This window comes from Cucurbita maxima, unplaced genomic scaffold, assembly GCF_002738345.1.
Source record: "Cucurbita maxima cultivar Rimu unplaced genomic scaffold, Cmax_1.0 Cma_Scf00002, whole genome shotgun sequence".
NCBI lineage: Eukaryota > Viridiplantae > Streptophyta > Magnoliopsida > Cucurbitales > Cucurbitaceae > Cucurbita > Cucurbita maxima.
Window position 1 is genome coordinate 2,944,530 of NW_019272018.1, and position 19,833 is coordinate 2,964,362.

Below are 19,833 nucleotides of genomic sequence, written 5' to 3' on the forward strand. Positions count from 1 at the left end.
CCACAGTTTGGTTTGATACCATGTTAGGAACCACAGATCTCCACAATGATATGATATTGTTCATTTTGAGCCTAAGCTCTCTGTGACTTTACTTTTAGTTTTTCCAAAATGACTCGTAATAATAGAGATGCATTCTTTACTTATAAACTCCCGATCATCTCTTAATACTCTCTCCCAATAATCCTGAATATACGTGACCCACAAATAAACACATTTTGTTACTTTCCTGGGTAAGTTCCATTGAAATGGAAATATTTAGAAAAGTTTTAGGGGCTTTGTATTTCCACGATTGTTTGGTCTCGTGATAGTGTGAAGGAACTCTCTTGGAAAGTGTAATGAATTGAAAGCTTGGAACCAAATGGATTATTGGATTCTATGGTCGAATATTAGAGCCATTTACGTTCATATTCTATATCAAATTTACATAAAACTTAGATGATTCGCTGATTCGATCCGTGCATGCTACTATCAGAGATGATGCTGCTACCACTAGAAGTTGTTCGTTGGAGTCATGTGTGGTTGCACGTAGACATGTCTATAGATAAAAATATCGAGAGAAATTTAGAAGATAATCATCGACATTAGTTTGAGCTAAGGACGTGGGACATTACAATTGTTATTATTGAACTACTTTAGCTTGTTGACGAAGGTTAGGCACTTGGTTGGTGAAGTTGTCCATTCATGGGGCACCTAAAATAAAGAAGACCCATGAATAAAGAAATAACCCTACCTTTTTCTTTTCTTTTCTTTTCTTTTTTCTTGTTGATTTTTCTTTTTCTTAAGATTCTTTCTTAAGGTTTTTCCACGAACCTACGACGATATGTAGTATGATTATGCATTATTGACTAAAAGATGCTTTTAAGAGTGTTCATATGACTCGACAACTCGTTATATGCAAACTACCTATGACACACGATCAATTCGACTCAAGGTTTGATGCTAATAGAAGTAGCAGACTCTCCTAGTAGCAAAGGAAAATGACATGACTTTTTTTCATCGTAATAATGGGCAGGTCTCATGAAATCAATGTCTGACTGTCAGAATCAAATTTAGGTCATAGTAGAAGGGCATAGCAGCACTATTCTTAGACATAGCATTAGATGGGCAGGCTGGGCCTAAATTCAAACTAAGCACTTCTTTGTTTGAGCCCCTCTCACGCATACGATCGAAAGATCTTGTCCTGGACTGGGTAGAGATTCTCGTGAGATAGAGGAGGGAGAAAGGTTGAGTTGGGTTACATTTTCTTTTTTATATTGGGTCGAGCAACCTAACCCACCTCAACTCGACCCGTTGAGTTGAGTATGAACTTGATTTGGATTATTCGAGTTAGCAATCCAACCAACTCAAAATTTCAAATTTGTTCAAAAGATTTTTTCAACCCAATCTGTATGCACTAACCGCTGCTAATAAAATATATACCATAATAAAGAATTCCAAATGGGTAAGTTCGTGGAAAATGCTACCACCTTTTAGACTTTATTCCAACCCTTCATCCACAAGTTAGACAAAAAAGGGTATAGAGAGCCCACATATCCACAATCATGATATGAGAGAATCCAAGTCCACATTTATATATTCAAATTATATATATATAAGAATTTCAAAAATTAAATTAAAAAAAATTGGAAAGAGGAATATCTGCGAATGAGACTAATCTTGAGGACAGGATGACTACGAAAATGTTTAAGAAAAATTAAAGTTACAGTCCATACTAACAAGATGCATCGAAACTAATTTTTTAAGATTAAGTGTTAATGTGTTGAAATTATTTAAGATATAGAAAAAAAATATAATAAAATATTCGATCCGTGCATGCTACTATCAGAGATGATGCTGCTACCACTAGAAGTTGTTCGTTGGAGTCATGTGTGGTTGCACGTAGACATGTCTATAGATAAAAATATCGAGAGAAATTTAGAAGATAATCATCGACATTAGTTTGAGCTAAGGACGTGGGACATTACAATTGTTATTATTGAACTACTTTAGCTTGTTGACGAAGGTTAGGCACTTGGTTGGTGAAGTTGTCCATTCATGGGGCACCTAAAATAAAGAAGACCCATGAATAAAGAAATAACCCTACCTTTTTCTTTTCTTTTCTTTTCTTTTTTCTTGTTGATTTTTCTTTTTCTTAAGATTCTTTCTTAAGGTTTTTCCACGAACCTACGACGATATGTAGTATGATTATGCATTATTGACTAAAAGATGCTTTTAAGAGTGTTCATATGACTCGACAACTCGTTATATGCAAACTACCTATGACACACGATCAATTCGACTCAAGGTTTGATGCTAATAGAAGTAGCAGACTCTCCTAGTAGCAAAGGAAAATGACATGACTTTTTTTCATCGTAATAATGGGCAGGTCTCATGAAATCAATGTCTGACTGTCAGAATCAAATTTAGGTCATAGTAGAAGGGCATAGCAGCACTATTCTTAGACATAGCATTAGATGGGCAGGCTGGGCCTAAATTCAAACTAAGCACTTCTTTGTTTGAGCCCCTCTCACGCATACGATCGAAAGATCTTGTCCTGGACTGGGTAGAGATTCTCGTGAGATAGAGGAGGGAGAAAGGTTGAGTTGGGTTACATTTTCTTTTTTATATTGGGTCGAGCAACCTAACCCACCTCAACTCGACCCGTTGAGTTGAGTATGAACTTGATTTGGATTATTCGAGTTAGCAATCCAACCAACTCAAAATTTCAAATTTGTTCAAAAGATTTTTTCAACCCAATCTGTATGCACTAACCGCTGCTAATAAAATATATACCATAATAAAGAATTCCAAATGGGTAAGTTCGTGGAAAATGCTACCACCTTTTAGACTTTATTCCAACCCTTCATCCACAAGTTAGACAAAAAAGGGTATAGAGAGCCCACATATCCACAATCATGATATGAGAGAATCCAAGTCCACATTTATATATTCAAATTATATATATATAAGAATTTCAAAAATTAAATTAAAAAAAATTGGAAAGAGGAATATCTGCGAATGAGACTAATCTTGAGGACAGGATGACTACGAAAATGTTTAAGAAAAATTAAAGTTACAGTCCATACTAACAAGATGCATCGAAACTAATTTTTTAAGATTAAGTGTTAATGTGTTGAAATTATTTAAGATATAGAAAAAAAATATAATAAAATATTATAATAAAAAGTTGTGGAATTTTTTCCCCTCAAAAGTAGAGAAGAATTATAAAGTGATTATTCATTCGGTAAAAAAAGTAATGAATATGGAATAAAAGAGAGGTGCATGAATGAACCACGACCACATCCTAGGAGCAATTCTAATAATAATAAGATAACTAAAAAAATGCTTAACAGAAATGAAAAGATGCATGTGAATAAAGACAAAGGATGCAAGAATGACGTATTGGTTTGTGAGAATAGTTTTCACTATTAGAAGCGAGAAGTAACGTGATCATGTCGTAGAAAATACCGAGACTATCAAGTGATAAATTCGAATTCCAATTCCTAAACATGGGTCGTTACAAGTAGGGTCACTTACTACTTAACTTTTTCCGTTAAAATGCATGAAATTTGAAGTGAGCGGCGAAAATCAATACAAAACTAGTCATAGTATACGAGTGCATATGAATGTGGAGTATTTACTGTACATACTTCTATCTCTAACTTATGACGAAGGATGGGCAAATAAGATCAGGCTTTTTAGTCGCAGCACATATTATATCATTATAGAAATGAGAGATTTTCACAAACTTTCATTTATTACAAACACAAATCCATTATTCCATATCCCATTTGGCGAACAGAGTAATAGACAATAATACTAACATAATATATACTCTTGCGGAATTCATAAAGTTCGAACACAGCACAGAGGGAGACCAAAAAAAGCACAAATTTCAGACACAAAAACACAAACAACAGGTTAAAAGAACACATCTGCATAGGACTTCCGTCATCTCATGCCACCAAGTAGGAGTGTTAACGGACAGGGAGTGACATCGAGATGGATCATAACTTAAGTGTAAAAGAATTCTGTCACCTAGTATGATTTAGGAGGTGGCGTCGGCCAGTTTTCGGGCAGCTGAACTTCATTCCACACAGTAACTCTTTGATCAAAATCATTCATCGAATCAGCCTGAAAAAAGGTTGTTCTTCGATTTGAAGGACTCTTAAGCAAAACTCGTGTCTCGACCCCACGTTTAAGGACTTTGTAACAAACTCTATACATCACCACAATGTTCTTGGGACCTTCAGGGAGCTGCTCAAACTCTCTAACTTTAGCATTCAAAAACAACAAATCATCCAGCCGAGGGGCAGAAAGAGACTCCACAATGTTAGGGAAGACATTGAAGTAAAGAGGGCCATCTTTCAAATTGGCCTCCACCATCCCCAAAAGGGAATCTTGTAAATTGCGATGCCTTGCATCTCTAAGGCACAAAAGCACTTTGGCATTCAAGGGTCCTCTTGTTAAGGCCTTGACTCCAATTTGAACCATTCCAATGTGAATTGTTTGGTACTTGTTTTGGAGAGGCCATAAGTCATCGTCTTCATGAATCAAGTTTAGATATCCACCGCCGTTGCTTAGAGGGCTGTTCCCTTCTTTGGTTTTGAGAAGGGAATTACGAGAAAAGTGAGTGAAGAGGTTTGTTTTGTAGATTTTGGAAGTGGGAAGAGTTGGGATGTTCCATGTTAAAAGATCATCTTTGCCTTTCTCCACTATATCATATTCATCGTTGTCTAAAGTGTGGGATGAGACTGATTTGGAACATGAACTTCTTCTTCTTCTTCCACACTTGAAAAGGTTTGCCATTTTTGGAAGAGCTGAAATGGGGATTTTGTGTTGAAGATCAAGTGTGTGTTGGGGGTTGGGAAGGAGTTTATGAACATTTTTGTGGAAGAAGATGAGAATTTATAGTAGTGGGATAGTTCTCTCAAAATAAGAAAAGTTTACAAAGTTGATCTAAAGATGAAAGGAAAATAAAGTTCTGTTCTTATTTAGTGTCTTTATTTTAAGATGGATGGGAGATGTATTGGAGTCTCACATGGGGGAAGATCATGGGTATAAAAGTAAGAGACACTATCTCCATTGGTAGAGACCATTTGGGCCAAACCAAAAGCAAAACTATAAAAGTTTATACTCAAAGTAGGCAATATAATACTATTGTGGAGATCCATTGTTTCTAACATGGTATCAGAACCAAAACCATGTCCTTATCATAACTTAGTCATGCTAATAGAATCTTCAAGTGTCGAACAAAAAAGTTGTGAGCCTCGAAAGTGTAGTCATAGTGACTCAGGTGTCGAACAAAGAGTATACTTTGTTCAAGGGTTGTAGAGAGGAGGTTATATGATGTACTTTGTTCGAGGGGAGGATTGTTGAGAATTGGTTGAAATCCTACATTGGCTAATTAAGGGGAAGATCATGGGTATAGAAAGTTTATGCTTAAAGTAAACAATATCATACGATCGGAAAGTTTCAATAATACTCCCTTCTCGTAAACCAAAAATATTGATTGATTAGAGAGAAGAAAAGATCAGAAGATGACAAGCTCTGAACTTCTGATGCAAGTTTCACTGCAGAAGTATTCTGTGGGACATCATTTCTATAGTACCATTTTCTCATAATGAAAGAATCTTTGTTTTCTATTGCTTTTATCTTCATCTTTTGGTTCTTCTTTCTCCATTAAAAAAGAGGGTGAGGATCTTTCCAAGAACTTGCCAAGCCATTTGCAAGAACCTTACTTGATCATTCAAACAGATTGATAAACCCTGCAAGAATCCAAACCCCATCAGCCAAACAGGCCCCTTTTTCATTTACTTAAAACGTCACTTTTGCATTCAGCCCTTGAGAAACCACCATTTAGAAGTACCTTCTAATTTGAAGGGAGCATTTGAGGTATGAATTTTATATCATATCTCCAGCTTTTCTAGTTAAGTAAAAGGTTTAGAGGTCAGAACTAAGAAAAAAATATGTTTCCAATCAAAGTTCAGAAGCCTCAAGTTTACAAAAGGTCGAGTTTAGAAGAAACGTTTAAGTAGTGAAGTTATGTTTGCTGATATCTCCAACAAAACCCAAGTTTGGCAACTTTTCCCCAAACATGAGTTCGACTTAGGAGTGTGGGTAATGGACGTGTCTGTCACATGTTCATGAGTATTCGGACATCAATAACAGAGTGAATTTCCATGGACGTGTCTTGACACGTGTTCATGGACATTCGACATCAACATAAGAGTGAATTGACATTTTCAGCAAGGGTCCAAAGGAGGATGGTAACAGTTGGGGCCGTCCGAATTTCCATGGATGTCAATAAACCTCTGAAACGAGGCATAAATTTACCAAAAGAAGTTGTATCTGAATAGGCCATGAGTGTGTGATGAAGATGATAAGGTTTATATTAGGTTTTTTGCACTTTAGAGCAGATCACAAGAGAACCTCGAAAGGAGGTAATTTTAATAGAAGCAAACTTATATAACACTCATGCAGACAAACAATTAACTTGGGTACAAAATTATACCAAGTTCAGTAGCATCCATTTCTCTCCGGCTGTTGCAGAACAGTAACAAGCACGAGGGGAGAACGAGACTATTACACTCGTTCAACCTTATAACATCGACTTATAAGGCAAAAAAATTTAAACCTCGCTTACCAAATCATTCATTCCTCCCGTTTTGTTGAGCAGCCACGTAGTTGCGAACGACTTCCATTGCTAATTGATGTGCATTCTTATTCTGAAGCCTTGCAAGGTTATCCATGGCCTCAAACGTATCCTTATCAGCAAAAAGCTTCAGATTGTATCGTGCTGGTGCAAGCACAGGACCATCCCATTTTTCAACCAGCTCTTTAAGTTTCTCAAATCCCTGAGCATTAAACCAAAACAACCACCATTTCACGAAGAGTTCTGGTAAGTCGAAAATAATTCAATTCAAAATTTTAGACACTTTAGAAACAAACTCACCAAGCGGTTCGTGAAGTCTCCAAATGATTCTTTAGAGTGTCGTTTGCGCTTCCAATGATAAAATAAGGGTTCCAAGACTTTTTCAAGGTCATGGATCTTAACTTTATCCATAAAAGTCCTTGCCAATGACGTTTGATTGGGTTTTCCCCCAAGCCATAACTATTACAAGGTAAGAGCACACAAATACGTGAAGCATTCACGAAGATATAAATCGAGTATGCATATTCAAAAGTTTCCACTTAGAACGGAGTAAAGCATCAGCTTGCAATTCGTGATACCTGGTAGCTGTTCGGACCGTCACCTACTAATCCAAGTTCAGCCATATAAGGCCTAGCACAACCATTTGGGCAACCAGTTATCCTAATAACAACAGACTCGCTGTACTTGAGACCAACCTGATAACAGGACAAGCATAGCCATCAGTGCCTAAATTCTCATGTATTTAATGTTCATATGTTCATGCACACAGAAACAAGCCCCCAATCAAGGATCAATCCGTGGGACTAGTCATTCTAACCATCAGTTTTTTTTATCAAACAAGAAGAGCATTAAGCACTATTGAAGAACTTCAGGGCACTAAAATAATAGATACAGGGAAAAAAATAAAGTTTTTCTTTTTTTGGTGTAGTCGACAACATTAAAGAAATGACAAAAACATTACAAAAGAAAATGATTTTTTTAAAGCAAGAAAATTGGTTTAGAAAAAAGGAATCAAGCTATTTTCTTCCTAATTAAAGAAGGAAAAGTACAAATGCTTCAAAATCATGAGGGTACCTCCCCTCCCCTAAGGCAAGGCATTATCACACCCGGCATTGCAAACACAGGTAATCGTGTTTGCCCATCAATAATATACCTTTTCAAATACAGCTCGAACTCGCTTAAGGATGTCTGGAATTCCTCTCTCGGCTTCTGTTATTGCCAAAGGGCAAAGTGGCATAGCTGGACATGCCATCGCAGTTAAGTTCAGGGGATCTACATACCTTGGTTGCTGTAAAATCATAATTCAGTCAAAAAAAGTGCACATACAAAAGGAAAAAGAAGTTCCACCAAAAAAATGGAAAACAACTTCATAATTCTTCATAATTCTAACTGCCATGTTAATATAACACAAATCCATCCTAGCATAAACAGCTCAGCATCAATTGTGCATATTACAACAGAAATAGAAATTCTTGCCGAAAAGCTAGAACTATTCAATTCTAGGAAAGCCAATTGAGATGTTGGTGCTAAATTGAAACATGTAGGTTTATATTTTCAGAAAGAACTCAATCACCAAGTAGTGCCACATAATAATAGTTTACCAGCAAACCACTTTGTGCAAGAACTGTAGTAATGGGACGCTTCCATGCATTGCGAATGTTGGTCAAGATGATGTTTTGATTTGGGGTGATACGAACATCCAAATTATATTTCTCTATCACCTCCCTCAATGTCTTCTTCATTTGCCCAGCAATACGACCACTATCAACATGTAGCCCACAATATAAGTGACCATCACCCTGAAAAGTAGCAAGATTCTCAGGCAAGGTGGACAATAAATGTTCAAGTCTATGAGACAAAAGCCAGACATCAAAGGAACTGTTCATTTGCTGATAGTTTATGGAGGCACTAAAGGAAAAAGATCATCATTATCGATTATTGTATTTAATTTCTTACAGATGATGGCCCTCCTTATCAACAGGCATGCCAAAAATGAAAATCAAATTCCTGGATAACATTTTTTATCACAGTATTTAAAATACAATTTCAATACAATAATGTTTCTAACTTTAATCGATGAATTTAATACATAAAGCTCGGGGGAAATGATATTTAGGTGGCATACATTTTCCAGAAGTATATACAACGTTCATGTTTGAAAGTAGAATGTGTCTAAAACAATTCAACATTCCATGTCTATAGCAAATTCTTATCAAACATTGCAGTGTGAATACTGTAGCCTGAATCAAAGAGATGACGTAAGGCTCCCCTCAGCATTTAAAAGAAGCAACAATTCAAATATTAGAGCTAACAACATCAGATGTCGTACAGGGTTCAGAACTAACCTGCTCGTGCCACCCCAAGTAACTTTCAAACTTCCACTCTGGTAATTCCCGGAAAGATTTAAATTTCTTCCCATAATATTGCTCCACAACACTCCTAAATTTTTCAATCCCCCAGGAACTGATCAAGTATTTTAGTCTACTATATTTGCGATCATCTCTTCTACCATTTTCACGTTGCGTGACAACAATAGCTTTAACTGCATATAGAATATCCTCCTTGGGAACGTATCCTAATGGCTCTCCCAAACGTGGAAAGGTGGTCTCTTGTCTATGAGTTCTTCCCATGCCCCCTCCAACCTGCAGAAGGAATTATTAAGCAAAATGCTACTGGAACATGGGACATTTTATTCTCTAAAAAAAATAGTAACTTCAAATTCTGATATTTGTAGGTATGAAATCCACTTACATATATGTTGAACCCTTGAGGCTCCCCCTCAGCATCAGAAATGACGACAACACCAATATCGTTTGTGAGAATGTCTACAGAGTTGTCAACTGGAACAGTCACTGCAATTTTAAATTTTCTAGGGAGGAATTGAGTTCCATATATAGGCTCAGGAGAATCCTCAAAATTTGTTCCATGAGAATTGTCATTACGGGCCTCCACCACTTCTGGAGGTTCTGCCGACATGAATTTCTCCCCATCTACCCACATATCATAATAAAATCCTGATTGAGGAGTTAATAAAGCAGCAATGTTTTCGGCAGTTTGCTGGGCAAAAAGGTAATCTTTTCTCACAAGTGGGGCAGCAGGAGCAAGAACGTTCCTGTTAAGGTCACCACAAGCACCAAGCGTTGAACCCATGCTCCGAATAATGGTGCTCATAACTGTCTTCAGATCCTTCTTGAGAACTCCATGTAGCTGAAATGTTTGTCTGGTGGTTAGACGAAGCGTCCCAATTCCAAATTGATCAGCAAGATCATCCATTGTCAAGTACAGCTGGTTTGACACTTTCCCACAAGGATTCTTGGTACGAAGCATGAACGAATAAGACCTCTGTCCTCGATCTTCTCTGTTATACTGCTGATAGCTCCCATGAAATTTGATCAATTGTGTGGCAGCCTCGTTTATGTTAGGGGCATCTGTCAACAACTCTTCATTAAGAGGGTATCTTATATAATTGCTATGTTCTTTGAAAATTTCAACCTTACTACGCTTCGGCTCAGCTGCAACACCAGGCTTTGCTGGCTGCAAAATTGGCCACAAATTTTACAGAAATATAAACCTATGTCAGTAAAAATTCACCTTACTAATCAAAAACATATCACCAGGTAACAAAAATCCATGCAGCAACAAGCATTACTTTCATAGTCTTCATATTATTCCGTGGAATGGGTTAATTTTAAGGATAATCAACAAACTTCTACCACAATAGAGCAGAAAGTAAAAGAGAATCCATCTAAAAAAAATCTTTTAGTAGCCAACAAAATCAAAAGAGAATATATTCGATTATAACTGTGGCACGATAGAAACATAAAGCGAATCTTTCGACACCATGCCGCGATTAGTAATGAACTTCACTTCCAAAGCTCATTTTCCCAACCAGAACAAATCCAGGGGCAACCAACCACGTTTGGTGAAAGTCAAAACATCCCAGCTCAAATTCTCACGAATTTGGTTCCTCAAACGCGAGAGACAACAGAAATAAGCCTTTCAAGTCGAATAGTTCATACAGAAAGTACAAAAAAACTAAAACAAACTCGACATTTCTGCATTCATTTCCATCTTAAACAAAAAACGAAAAGGAAACAAAAGAACTACACAAAATCACATTCTATTACAACAATTACGAAGATCAAAAGCAGCAACAACCTCAGAGAGTGAAAACCGAGAAACAGATTGACATAGTGAAACGTAAAACAAGTAAAAGTGGTGATGGATCGTACCGTGGAGACGGCGCGGACGAGGAGAGGATAAGAAGAAGAGGAAGAAGGAGACGAAGAAGGGGCGAAGAAGCGGACATGTCTGGCCAAAGCGAGGGAGGTTGTGGATTTGAGGCCATGAAAGGTATGAATCTGGATGGTTGGGTCGGTGAACACGGCGGCGTTTGAGGCGCCGAACGACGTCGTCGTCATCGGAGGGAGGAGGTTGTGCTGCTGAAATTGAGTGAGTGAAGCAGAGAAGAAGAGAATCAGATTGGATGGCAATGGACGAGAGAGCAAAAAGCACCCGAAATAATCTTTTAAAAAATACCAAATTAAATGGTTTTAAAAAAATCGAAAACGAAATTAAAAATATTAATAATAAAAAAACAAAAAGGAGTCACGTGCCGCACACGCGTGGCCTTTGAAGCTCTTGAAGAGACACACGTCCACTCTCATTTCATTCACGCGCCTAGGAACTTATGGGATTTTTTTATTTTTTATAAAAGTAAAATCTTAGTGATATTTTTAGATATTTAATTTAAATTTACAAACTTAATTTTAATACATATACCTCAAAAATTATCTTTAAAATTATTTATCTATATATATATATATATATAATTTTATAGTATATTTTAAAATTAATCATAGGTCAGTTTTTAAGACTATCGGTGGTAGTAAGAGCAATAATTATATTTTTCTTTATAAAATATTTTTAAATTTATTAAGATATTTTCTTAACATAAATTATATTAAAAAATGAAAATGTTCATTAAATTTTTTTTAATGAATATTTAAAAAAATATAGAAACTATTCGTAAATTTTCTATTTTTCCATTACTACAAAAATAAATAATCAATGAAAATTTTAGTGGAACAAAGTAATAAAAAAAATAGACAATTTAATTAAACGATAAATTTAAGAGTATAAATTGAATTTTAAAAAATTATATATATATATATATATATATATATATATATGATGAGATTCTCGGCGGCGGCGCATTTGAATGTGTTGTGAAATGTGGGCACGCGCGTGAAGAGGCGCGTGGAATGTTTGAATAGTACATTAAACCTGGACTTGACCCAGGTCACAGGGTATTATTTACTAATTTTTGTTAAGTTATTAATTGGATTCCTCTCCTTTTATTTATTTATTTATTTCTTATCATTTCCAATTTTCCAATTTAATTCCAAACAATAATTTAGCATCCTAAAACCATCAAATTTTCATTACTAAAATTATTTTATTATTTTAATTTATATTTTTTAAAAAAATTTGTAGCAATTTAGTTTTTTTTTTTAATAATTTAGTCCCGTTTACTTTTAAGTAAAAATTATAATGGAAAATGTAAATTATTCACTAAAAAATGTTTGACGATAAAAAAAAATCTCACTACATGCAAATTCTCCTTAAGAATTTTGGCAAAAATAAATGGGATGAAAATTGAAATAGGAAGCAAGGACGAGGACGGGGATGGAGACAGAGAAGGTTTGTCTGTCCCCATCACACCCCCTAAACGTTCACACCCCTAAACATGTTTGCCTGGAAATCCTCTATTTCCATAAAAATATATGAGAACTGAAATTGAAATAGGAGACAAGGATGGAGAAGGCTTCTCTGTCTCTGTCCCTGCTGTTTGCAAATTTCCTATGGAGAATTCCCGCAAAAATAGATGAGAAATGACAATTAAAATAGGAGGCAGGGATAGGGATGGGGTCGGGGGCGAGGACAAGGATAAGGACAAGGACGGGGAGGCTTCTCCATCCCCGTCCCGCCCCTAGACATCTCTATTTCTAATCCAAGATAACACTATTCCCGAAAAAAAAACGTTGTACTAATTCAAAGGTAGAGATGAAAGATTTTGAAGCAAATTCATACATAAATTGCAAGAGTAAATGAAATCACTTGTTGGCCTAACTGATTATATACACACAATAATCACACACTAAGGTCCTCAACCAATCCTTGTTTCTTCCCTTTTACCCTTTTGTTTCTCTCTACAACTCAATGCTACCCTCCCAAAACAGACACCCTTAAGAGGCCCTTTTAGACTCTCCTCTCCACCATTCTAATCCTCACCCTATACCCCCAAAATGTCTGTTCTATCTCTTCTACCATCTAAAACATCTTCAATCCATTCAAATCCACAAAATCAATAACCTTCCTTCCAATGTTTATGATTCGTTTACCTTCAACGATCCATCTCTCATTAACTTCAAACTCAGACTGTTAAATCTTTCTCGTGAGTACTGTCTCGATGCTTTTCTCCAATCTGTACCCGCCTTCATCATTGCTGCAAACTCCTCGTAGCTTATACGCCCGTCCTAAAAGAAATGAAAATGAAAACATTAACTGTGCACGGGAGGAAGAACGACAATGTTGTTGGATTATGGAGTCAACTGCTTATTTATAGCTTACCCAATGGTTATACATAGTGAAGTTATGTATAGATTACATGTAAAGTAAATGATCATATATATATATAGTATGCATAGTGAAAAAAAAGTTATATATAGTAGATGACTATATCTGGTAAAACTATAGTGAACTAAACCATATATATACCATTAGGCAGTGCTTTGAAAACACATGCTTTTTGCGGTATCTTACATCAATTGGAGAGGGGAATGAAACATTCTTTATGAGAGTATAAAAACCTCTCCCTAGCAGACGCGTTTTAAAACTTTAAGGGGAAACTCGAAAGGGAAAGCCCAAAGCGGACAATATCTGCTAGTGGAGGGCTTGGGCGATTACAAATGGTATCAGAGTCAGACATCAGGCGGTGTGCCAACAAGGACATCAGTCCCCAAAGGGGGGTGGATTGTGAGATCCCACATCAATTGGAGAGGGGAACGAGTGCTAGTGAAGATGCTAGGCCCTGAAGGGCATCGGTTGGAGAGGGGAAACGAAGCATTCTTTATCAGGATGTGCAAAGCTCTCCCTAGCAGACGCATTTTAAAACCTTGAAGGGAAGCCCGAAAGGGAAAGCCCAAAGAGGACAATATCTGCTTGAAGGGAAGCCCGAAAGGGAAAGCCCAAAGAGGACAATATCTGCTAGCAGTGGGCTTGGGCGATTACACTTACATACTTGAAGTTTTCAATATAAATCTCTAGCCCTCTCTCCTGTTTTTTGTGTTCATCTAGATCGAGTGTGTGTTGTTGTGTCATCCTAACAAATATATCAAACAATACCCACGAGAGACGGTTTGAAGTTATCAGAGGTCTTGGGTTCAAGCTTCAAGAGAAAACTTAACATTTCAAAACACTAGTTGTCTCTCAATGTCGGCCTTAGGGTCGGGTCAGGTCAGCAAAGCCGTCTAGAAGATTAGTGGAGCCTAGATATCTAACATATATAGATATAGATATGAAATGATAAGTGATAAATGAAGCAAAACATTCTTATCCATCCTATTGGTATCGATTTTCAATTGTCATTATGATCCTCCAACCTTATAACAAATGCACAGAAACAAAGATAGCAATGATTTGAATGGGGTGTTTGAACCCTTCAGGTAATTTGGTTAAGGGTAGATCTTGTAAGAAACTAATACTGACCTTGTCCGTGTCCACGTCATGCATGATGGCATTGATAACCTCCTCGCTGTTAGTCTCATTGCCGTCGTTAAGCGCGTTTCTAAGCTCTTCAATCTCTATGTAGCCACTCTGGTTTCGATCAAAGAATGAAAAAGCCTTGTGCAGGTGTTCGTCATTGGCCATCTTTCTAAGATGCACCGAAACCGCGACGAACTCTCCATAGTTCAATGTTCCATCACCATCAACATCAGCCTGCCAAGAATTTAACACTTTGCTTATTAACAATCATTTTACGTCGAGAAAAGTAAGAAAGCTCGAGCGTAACGTTTAAACTAAGATGATGAATAAATGTGCAGAGCTCGAGGAGCAATCAGACCCAGATCTGTTGTAATGCTTACAGATTCTACGAGTATCTGAAGATCAGGGTCGGGAATCTGATGGCCAAGCTTTTTTAATCCAACACGAAGCTCCTTGAGATTTATCTTCCCTTTTTTGTCAGTATCCATAGTTTCGAATGCCTCCTTGATTCCAGCCACTTCCTCTACAGATAAATGCTCCGCAATAACCTAATATACAACATAATTCAAATCTTGAGACATGAAGCTTCATGGATATGAAATATTCAGCAAGAAGTTTCAGAACTATTGCAAGGTTTTCTTCGTATTCGAGATATTATTACCCGTAGAGCTCTTTTCTTCAGCTTGTTCATCACGGAAAACTGCTTTAGCCTTGCTTTCACGGTCTCGCCCAATGAAACGTTTGGAGCCTTTTTGGCGTTCTGTAACCATGGATGTTCTGCATATGAACAGAAAGGGAGATCATTTAGTAGTGAAGCACTCAATTGAAAACTCTACACGATCTTTAGTGACAGAATAAAACTAGTACCCAGCACTTCCTGAGCTGTGAGTCTCCTTTTGGGGTCAGGATCAAGCATTTTCCTCACAAGGTCCTTTGCGTTGTCAGATACTATAGGCCAAGGGTCCCTCTTAAAATCAATTACCGAGCGAATGATAGCTTGTGCAACTCCCTGTTCAGTTTCTGCTCACGAAATATGAAGAAAGTCAACCAGACAGAAATGGATAAATGGACAAGAATTTTCATACACTGACGTTCTTATGATACGGATCATAATCAGATTGAACGAAAAACATAAGATTTTATTTGCTAACTTTCCCTTTCAGGTTTTTAAAACGCGTCTGCTAGGGAGAGGTTTCCACACCCTTATAAAGGATGCTTCGTTCTCCTCCCCAACTGGTATGAGATCTCACAATCCACCCTCCTTCGGGGCCCAGCGTCCTCACTGGTACTCTTTCCCTTCTCCAATAGATGTGGGACTCCCTAATCCACCCATCTTCGAAGCCAGTATCCTTGCTAGCACACTGCCTCGTGTCCACCCTTTTCAGGGCTCAACCTCTTCACTAGCACATCGCCTGGTGTCTAGCTCTAATACCATTAGTAACAGTCCAAGCCTACCGTTAGCAGATATTGTCCTCGTTGGGATTTCCCTTTCGGGCTTCCCCTCAAGGTTTTTAAATTGTGTCTGCTAGGGAGAGGTTTCTACACCCTTATAAAGGATGCTTCATTCTCCTCCCCAACCGATGTGGGATCTCACAATCCACCCTCCTTCGAGGCTCAGCGTCCTCGCTGGTACTCTTTCCCTTTTCCAATAAATGTGGGACCCCCTAATCCATCCACCCCTCTTCGAGGCCAGCGTCCTTGCTAGCACACTGCCTCATGTCCACCCTTTTCGAGGCTCAACCTCTTCGCTAGCACATTGCCTGGTGTCTATCTCTGATACCATTTGTAACAGTCCAAGCCTACCGCTAGCAGATATTGCCCTCATTGGGCTTTCCCTTTCAAGCTTCCCCTCAAGGTTTTTAAAACGTGTCTGATAGTGAGAGGTTTCCACACCCTTATAAAGAATGTTTCGTTCTCCTCCCCAACCGGCGTGGAATCGCACAATAAACATTAGTAGAACTCAAGCTGTTTTCCAACTTCATCCATCAAGTGAAGAACAAAACAAGGAAAATACACAAGTTATGAGAAACAAACCTGCCCAAAAAGGTGGGACACCACAAAGTAAAATATAGAGAATAACCCCAGCACTCCAAACATCAACCTCTGGACCATAGTTCCTTTTCAGGACCTCCGGAGCCATGTAATACGGACTTCCAACGATTTCATTAAACCGCTCACCTAAGGATTATATAGAGAAAAAAGGTGCATTACATGAAGAAATCATGTTTAAGACAGGTTAAAAGCAACTGTGCTGAATGGATCTAGTTTATTACCAGGTTTGAAGAACACCGATAACCCGAAATCAATTGCCTTTAACGGAGCTGTTTCCTTCTTGTTTCCAAAAAGGAAGTTCTCTGGCTTGAGATCACGATGCATAACACCATGTTTATGACACATCTGCATAGCAAAACGGATACGACCATATGAGCAATCGTATTACTTCTCAATAAGCTCAACACAAATCGAAACATTGCCACCATCAATAACAAGTTTCAACCAGAAAACGCAGTCAATCGTGCAGGGGCGTTATGCTGAAGTTGAAAACACAAGGATTTAAAAATCAGCAGAAACGTCGCTCTAAATACTAACTATAAATTCTTGGTTAAATTAAAATTTTAGTCACTAACAATCCACCCCCTTCGAGGCCCAACGTCCTTGCTGGCACACCGCCTCGTGTCCACCCTCTTTAGGACTTACCCTCGCATATCGCCTGGTATCTGGCTCTGATACCATTTGTAACAGCCCAATCCCACCGCTAGCAGATACTATCCTCCATGGGCTTTCCCTTTCGGGTTTACCCTCAAGGTTCTTAAAACGCGCCTACTAGGGAGAGGTTTTCACCCTTATAAAGAATGCTTCGTTCTCCTCCCCAAGCGATGTGAGACCTCACAGTGCCTATTAGACAAATATTAACTACTTTGGCATGATTTGACAGATAAATAACATAACAAAGTTGACAACTCAATAAGATGAAGTGACGTGGTCTTTAAAATGGGTTTTGATACGTTGCTTTAGGAAGAGGGTATCCAACACATGTCCCCTTATCTTGTCTGGTTGTCCATTCTCCACTTTTTTCTACCATCTATTCGACACAATGCTTAATCCATCAATATTAGCATTTAGTAAACAACTATAGAATCAAAATTCAAAGTTCACGACGTAAAGTAAAGCTTCTATCGAAGTTCAACGACTAAATGAGTAACTTAAACCTAAGTCACAATCAGATCAAACAGTCAAAAGAAGTTGCCATCAGAAACCATTAAAATTCGAAACAGCTCAAGCTCACAACGACACAAGCTTATCCAACAATAACAACACATAAACAAGAACACCTCACCTGAACAACTTCAACAATGGTTCGCATGACAGCAGCAGCAGCTCTTTCTGTGTAATGACCCCTTGCAACAATCCTATCAAACAACTCCCCACCTTCACAAAGCTCCATCACAATATGAACAGCCTGTTCATCCTCATAGGTATCTTTCAATGACACAATATTCGGATGCTTAGGCAAATTCTTCATAATCTCAACTTCCCTCCTCACATCCTCAATATCCACAGCTGTTCTAAGCTTCTTCTTCGATATCGATTTACAGGCAAGTTTCTCTCCAGTGGTTATATCAGTACATAAATAAGTTATCCCAAACTCACCTCTTCCAAGCTCACTTCCCAGATCGTATAAAGTATAAATGTCTCTACCCGTTGGATCTTTCAACACCCAGTTCCCACCGCCATTGCCATTGCTCACTACATGATCAGCTGCAAATGGATTCGGCTTCTTGTTCTTCCCCTTGTGGTGCTTCCCTGAAGGAGTAGCCGGCGTCGCGCAGCAATTCCCCATGAATCAAATCAGATCCTTAAGCTTTCAAAGCGTCTGATTCTTTCAAGAGATTCTAACAACACCCACTAACGCAAAAAGGGAAACAGATCTAAATGTTATAATAATAACAGGGCAACGATTAAGACAGAGAAGAAGGGGGAATCGAGATTTTAAAGAAGAAAAATAAGAACAAACACAAATATCTTCCAGAATTATCCAAAAACAATACAGAAAAAGGTAAAAACCCCAAATAACAAGAGATTTTCTTAACGTTTGTTTGAAATACAACACAGAGCAAAGAAATCCCAAGAACCTCACCTGAAATCCAAACAAAAATCTCTTCGAAAACCCCCAGAAATCGAAATGGGTCGTTCGGAATCTGATGAAGAACTCAAAGGGAAAGGAAGATTGAGAGAGTTCTTCAAAGGGAGAGGTTAAGAAGGGGGGGAAAAGTTATTCAAAAGTGTGAATGCGCCATGAGATCTCTGAGAGAGAGGTCAAAGCTCATTCTGTAGAGACACTTCTCCGCTCTCTCTCTCTCTCTCTCTCTCTCTGAGTCTCTCTCAATTCCAATTTCTCTCTCCTTGATTCATTGAAGAGAGAAACCTTATTTTTCTTTTTTCTTCCTTTCCCAATCAATCGTTGAACTTTTTTTTTTAATAAAAAATCATTTTTTGGAATTGGGTTTCAAGTTTTTTTTCTTTAATTAATTATGAACATAGAAAATTTCCCAAAGTTTTATTCAGTCAGACAAAACAAATGTGTCCCTCCCAAATTGCTGAAACTTCTTCCAAATTACATGTGAATGACCCAAACATATTGGCTCAAGGTACCAATTGTTTATCACTGCAAAAAATATAATCTTTTACATTTATAGCCTTTCATTCTAGTAAACTAGAGTTGTGTTCCGTTTACCTACCCGAATCAAATCCGTTCGCTGAAAATTTTCTATTTCAATAAGAAATAAGGGCGGAGTTGTCAATTTTTCTTATTCGGGTTATATCCTATTAAAGTTGTTGTTCTAGCCTACTCACTTTTAGCTTATAATATTGTTTCCTCACTCACGTTTTCTAAGAATTTTTCAAACGTGATCCAAGACTCGAGCATATGCCAACATTGTCCACGAAGTATTCGCTAGATTAGAACAAGTGTCGTACTGTTGTTCCACTGCTACAAGAGTGATTGTGACGAGTGGTTTTAATGAAAAATGAAGAGAGAGCAGAGAAAACATCTACGTTTAAATAAAGAACGAGGGGGGAGTTGGGAGGAATTCTTTCACATTAGCTAAACAGGGTGAAAGACGGGGATTATATTTCCCGTCTCCGACCCTACTAAATCCATATTTCTTCTGGAGAACTCGATTACGGTAAATTCTCACGAAAAATCTCCGCCCTAATTCTCATGTAAGTTGAAAACCAAATAAAAGTGGGGTGAACACCAAACAATTGTTCAACACTTGTACAGTTGGTTGGTCTTTTTGGACTTTTCCATTCCAAATTTTCAACCTTTATCTGCAAACTAAAATGTGAATTTCTTTTGCAACTACCTTTTTTTGACTTTTTGACTTTTTGACTTTTTTTTTTAATTTATATTAAAAAAATGTCGATAATAC

At 37.6% G+C, this 19,833-nt stretch overlaps 2 protein-coding genes across 4 annotated transcripts; both read right to left on the bottom strand.

The window, feature by feature from the left end:
* Positions 1-2,998: 2,998 nt before the first annotated feature.
* LOC111466481 (sulfite reductase [ferredoxin], chloroplastic-like) lies at positions 2,999-11,155 on the bottom strand. 3 transcript variants are annotated; one of them, XM_023111156.1, is made up of 9 exons: positions 10,867-11,155; positions 9,386-10,168; positions 8,980-9,276; positions 8,236-8,433; positions 7,788-7,922; positions 7,213-7,329; positions 6,935-7,093; positions 6,626-6,836; positions 2,999-3,024 (listed from the first exon to the last, which is right to left on the bottom strand). In XM_023111156.1, the coding sequence occupies exons 1-8, from the start codon at positions 11,053-11,055 to the stop codon at positions 6,630-6,632; spliced, it is 2,085 nt and encodes a 694-aa protein (XP_022966924.1). In that variant the 5' UTR covers positions 11,056-11,155; the 3' UTR covers positions 2,999-3,024; positions 6,626-6,629. The 3 variants fall into 3 exon arrangements, with proteins under 3 accessions (XP_022966924.1, XP_022966931.1, XP_022966917.1); XM_023111163.1 differs by lacking the exon at positions 2,999-3,024 and adding an exon at positions 4,994-5,747; XM_023111149.1 differs by lacking the exon at positions 2,999-3,024 and having other exon boundaries at positions 6,397-6,836.
* Positions 11,156-12,687: 1,532 nt separating this feature from the next.
* On the bottom strand, positions 12,688-18,828 carry LOC111466769 (calcium-dependent protein kinase 8-like). Its single transcript, XM_023111398.1, has 9 exons — positions 18,540-18,828; positions 17,739-18,307; positions 16,675-16,798; positions 16,436-16,579; positions 15,269-15,421; positions 15,063-15,178; positions 14,782-14,949; positions 14,405-14,635; positions 12,688-13,173 (listed from the first exon to the last, which is right to left on the bottom strand). The coding sequence occupies exons 2-9, from the start codon at positions 18,240-18,242 to the stop codon at positions 13,024-13,026; spliced, it is 1,590 nt and encodes a 529-aa protein (XP_022967166.1). The 5' UTR covers positions 18,243-18,307; positions 18,540-18,828; the 3' UTR covers positions 12,688-13,023.
* Positions 18,829-19,833: the final 1,005 nt, after the last annotated feature.

Excerpts from the sequence above, each read along its gene's own strand:
- LOC111466481 (XM_023111156.1), bottom strand. The coding sequence starts at position 11,055 with ATGACGACGACGTCGTTCGGCGCCTCAAACGCCGCCGTGTTCACCGAC. Across the intron at positions 10,169-10,866 it reads TCGTCCGCGCCGTCTCCACG|CCAGCAAAGCCTGGTGTTGC; the intron begins GTACGATCCATC and ends CCAATTTTGCAG. Across the intron at positions 7,094-7,212 it reads ACGGTCCGAACAGCTACCAG|TTATGGCTTGGGGGAAAACC; the intron begins GTATCACGAATT and ends ACCTTGTAATAG.
- LOC111466769 (XM_023111398.1), bottom strand. The coding sequence starts at position 18,242 with ATGGGGAATTGCTGCGCGACGCCGGCTACTCCTTCAGGGAAGCACCAC. Across the intron at positions 16,799-17,738 it reads CCATTGTTGAAGTTGTTCAG|ATGTGTCATAAACATGGTGT; the intron begins GTGAGGTGTTCT and ends TTTGCTATGCAG. Across the intron at positions 14,950-15,062 it reads TGAAGAAAAGAGCTCTACGG|GTTATTGCGGAGCATTTATC; the intron begins GTAATAATATCT and ends GTTGTATATTAG.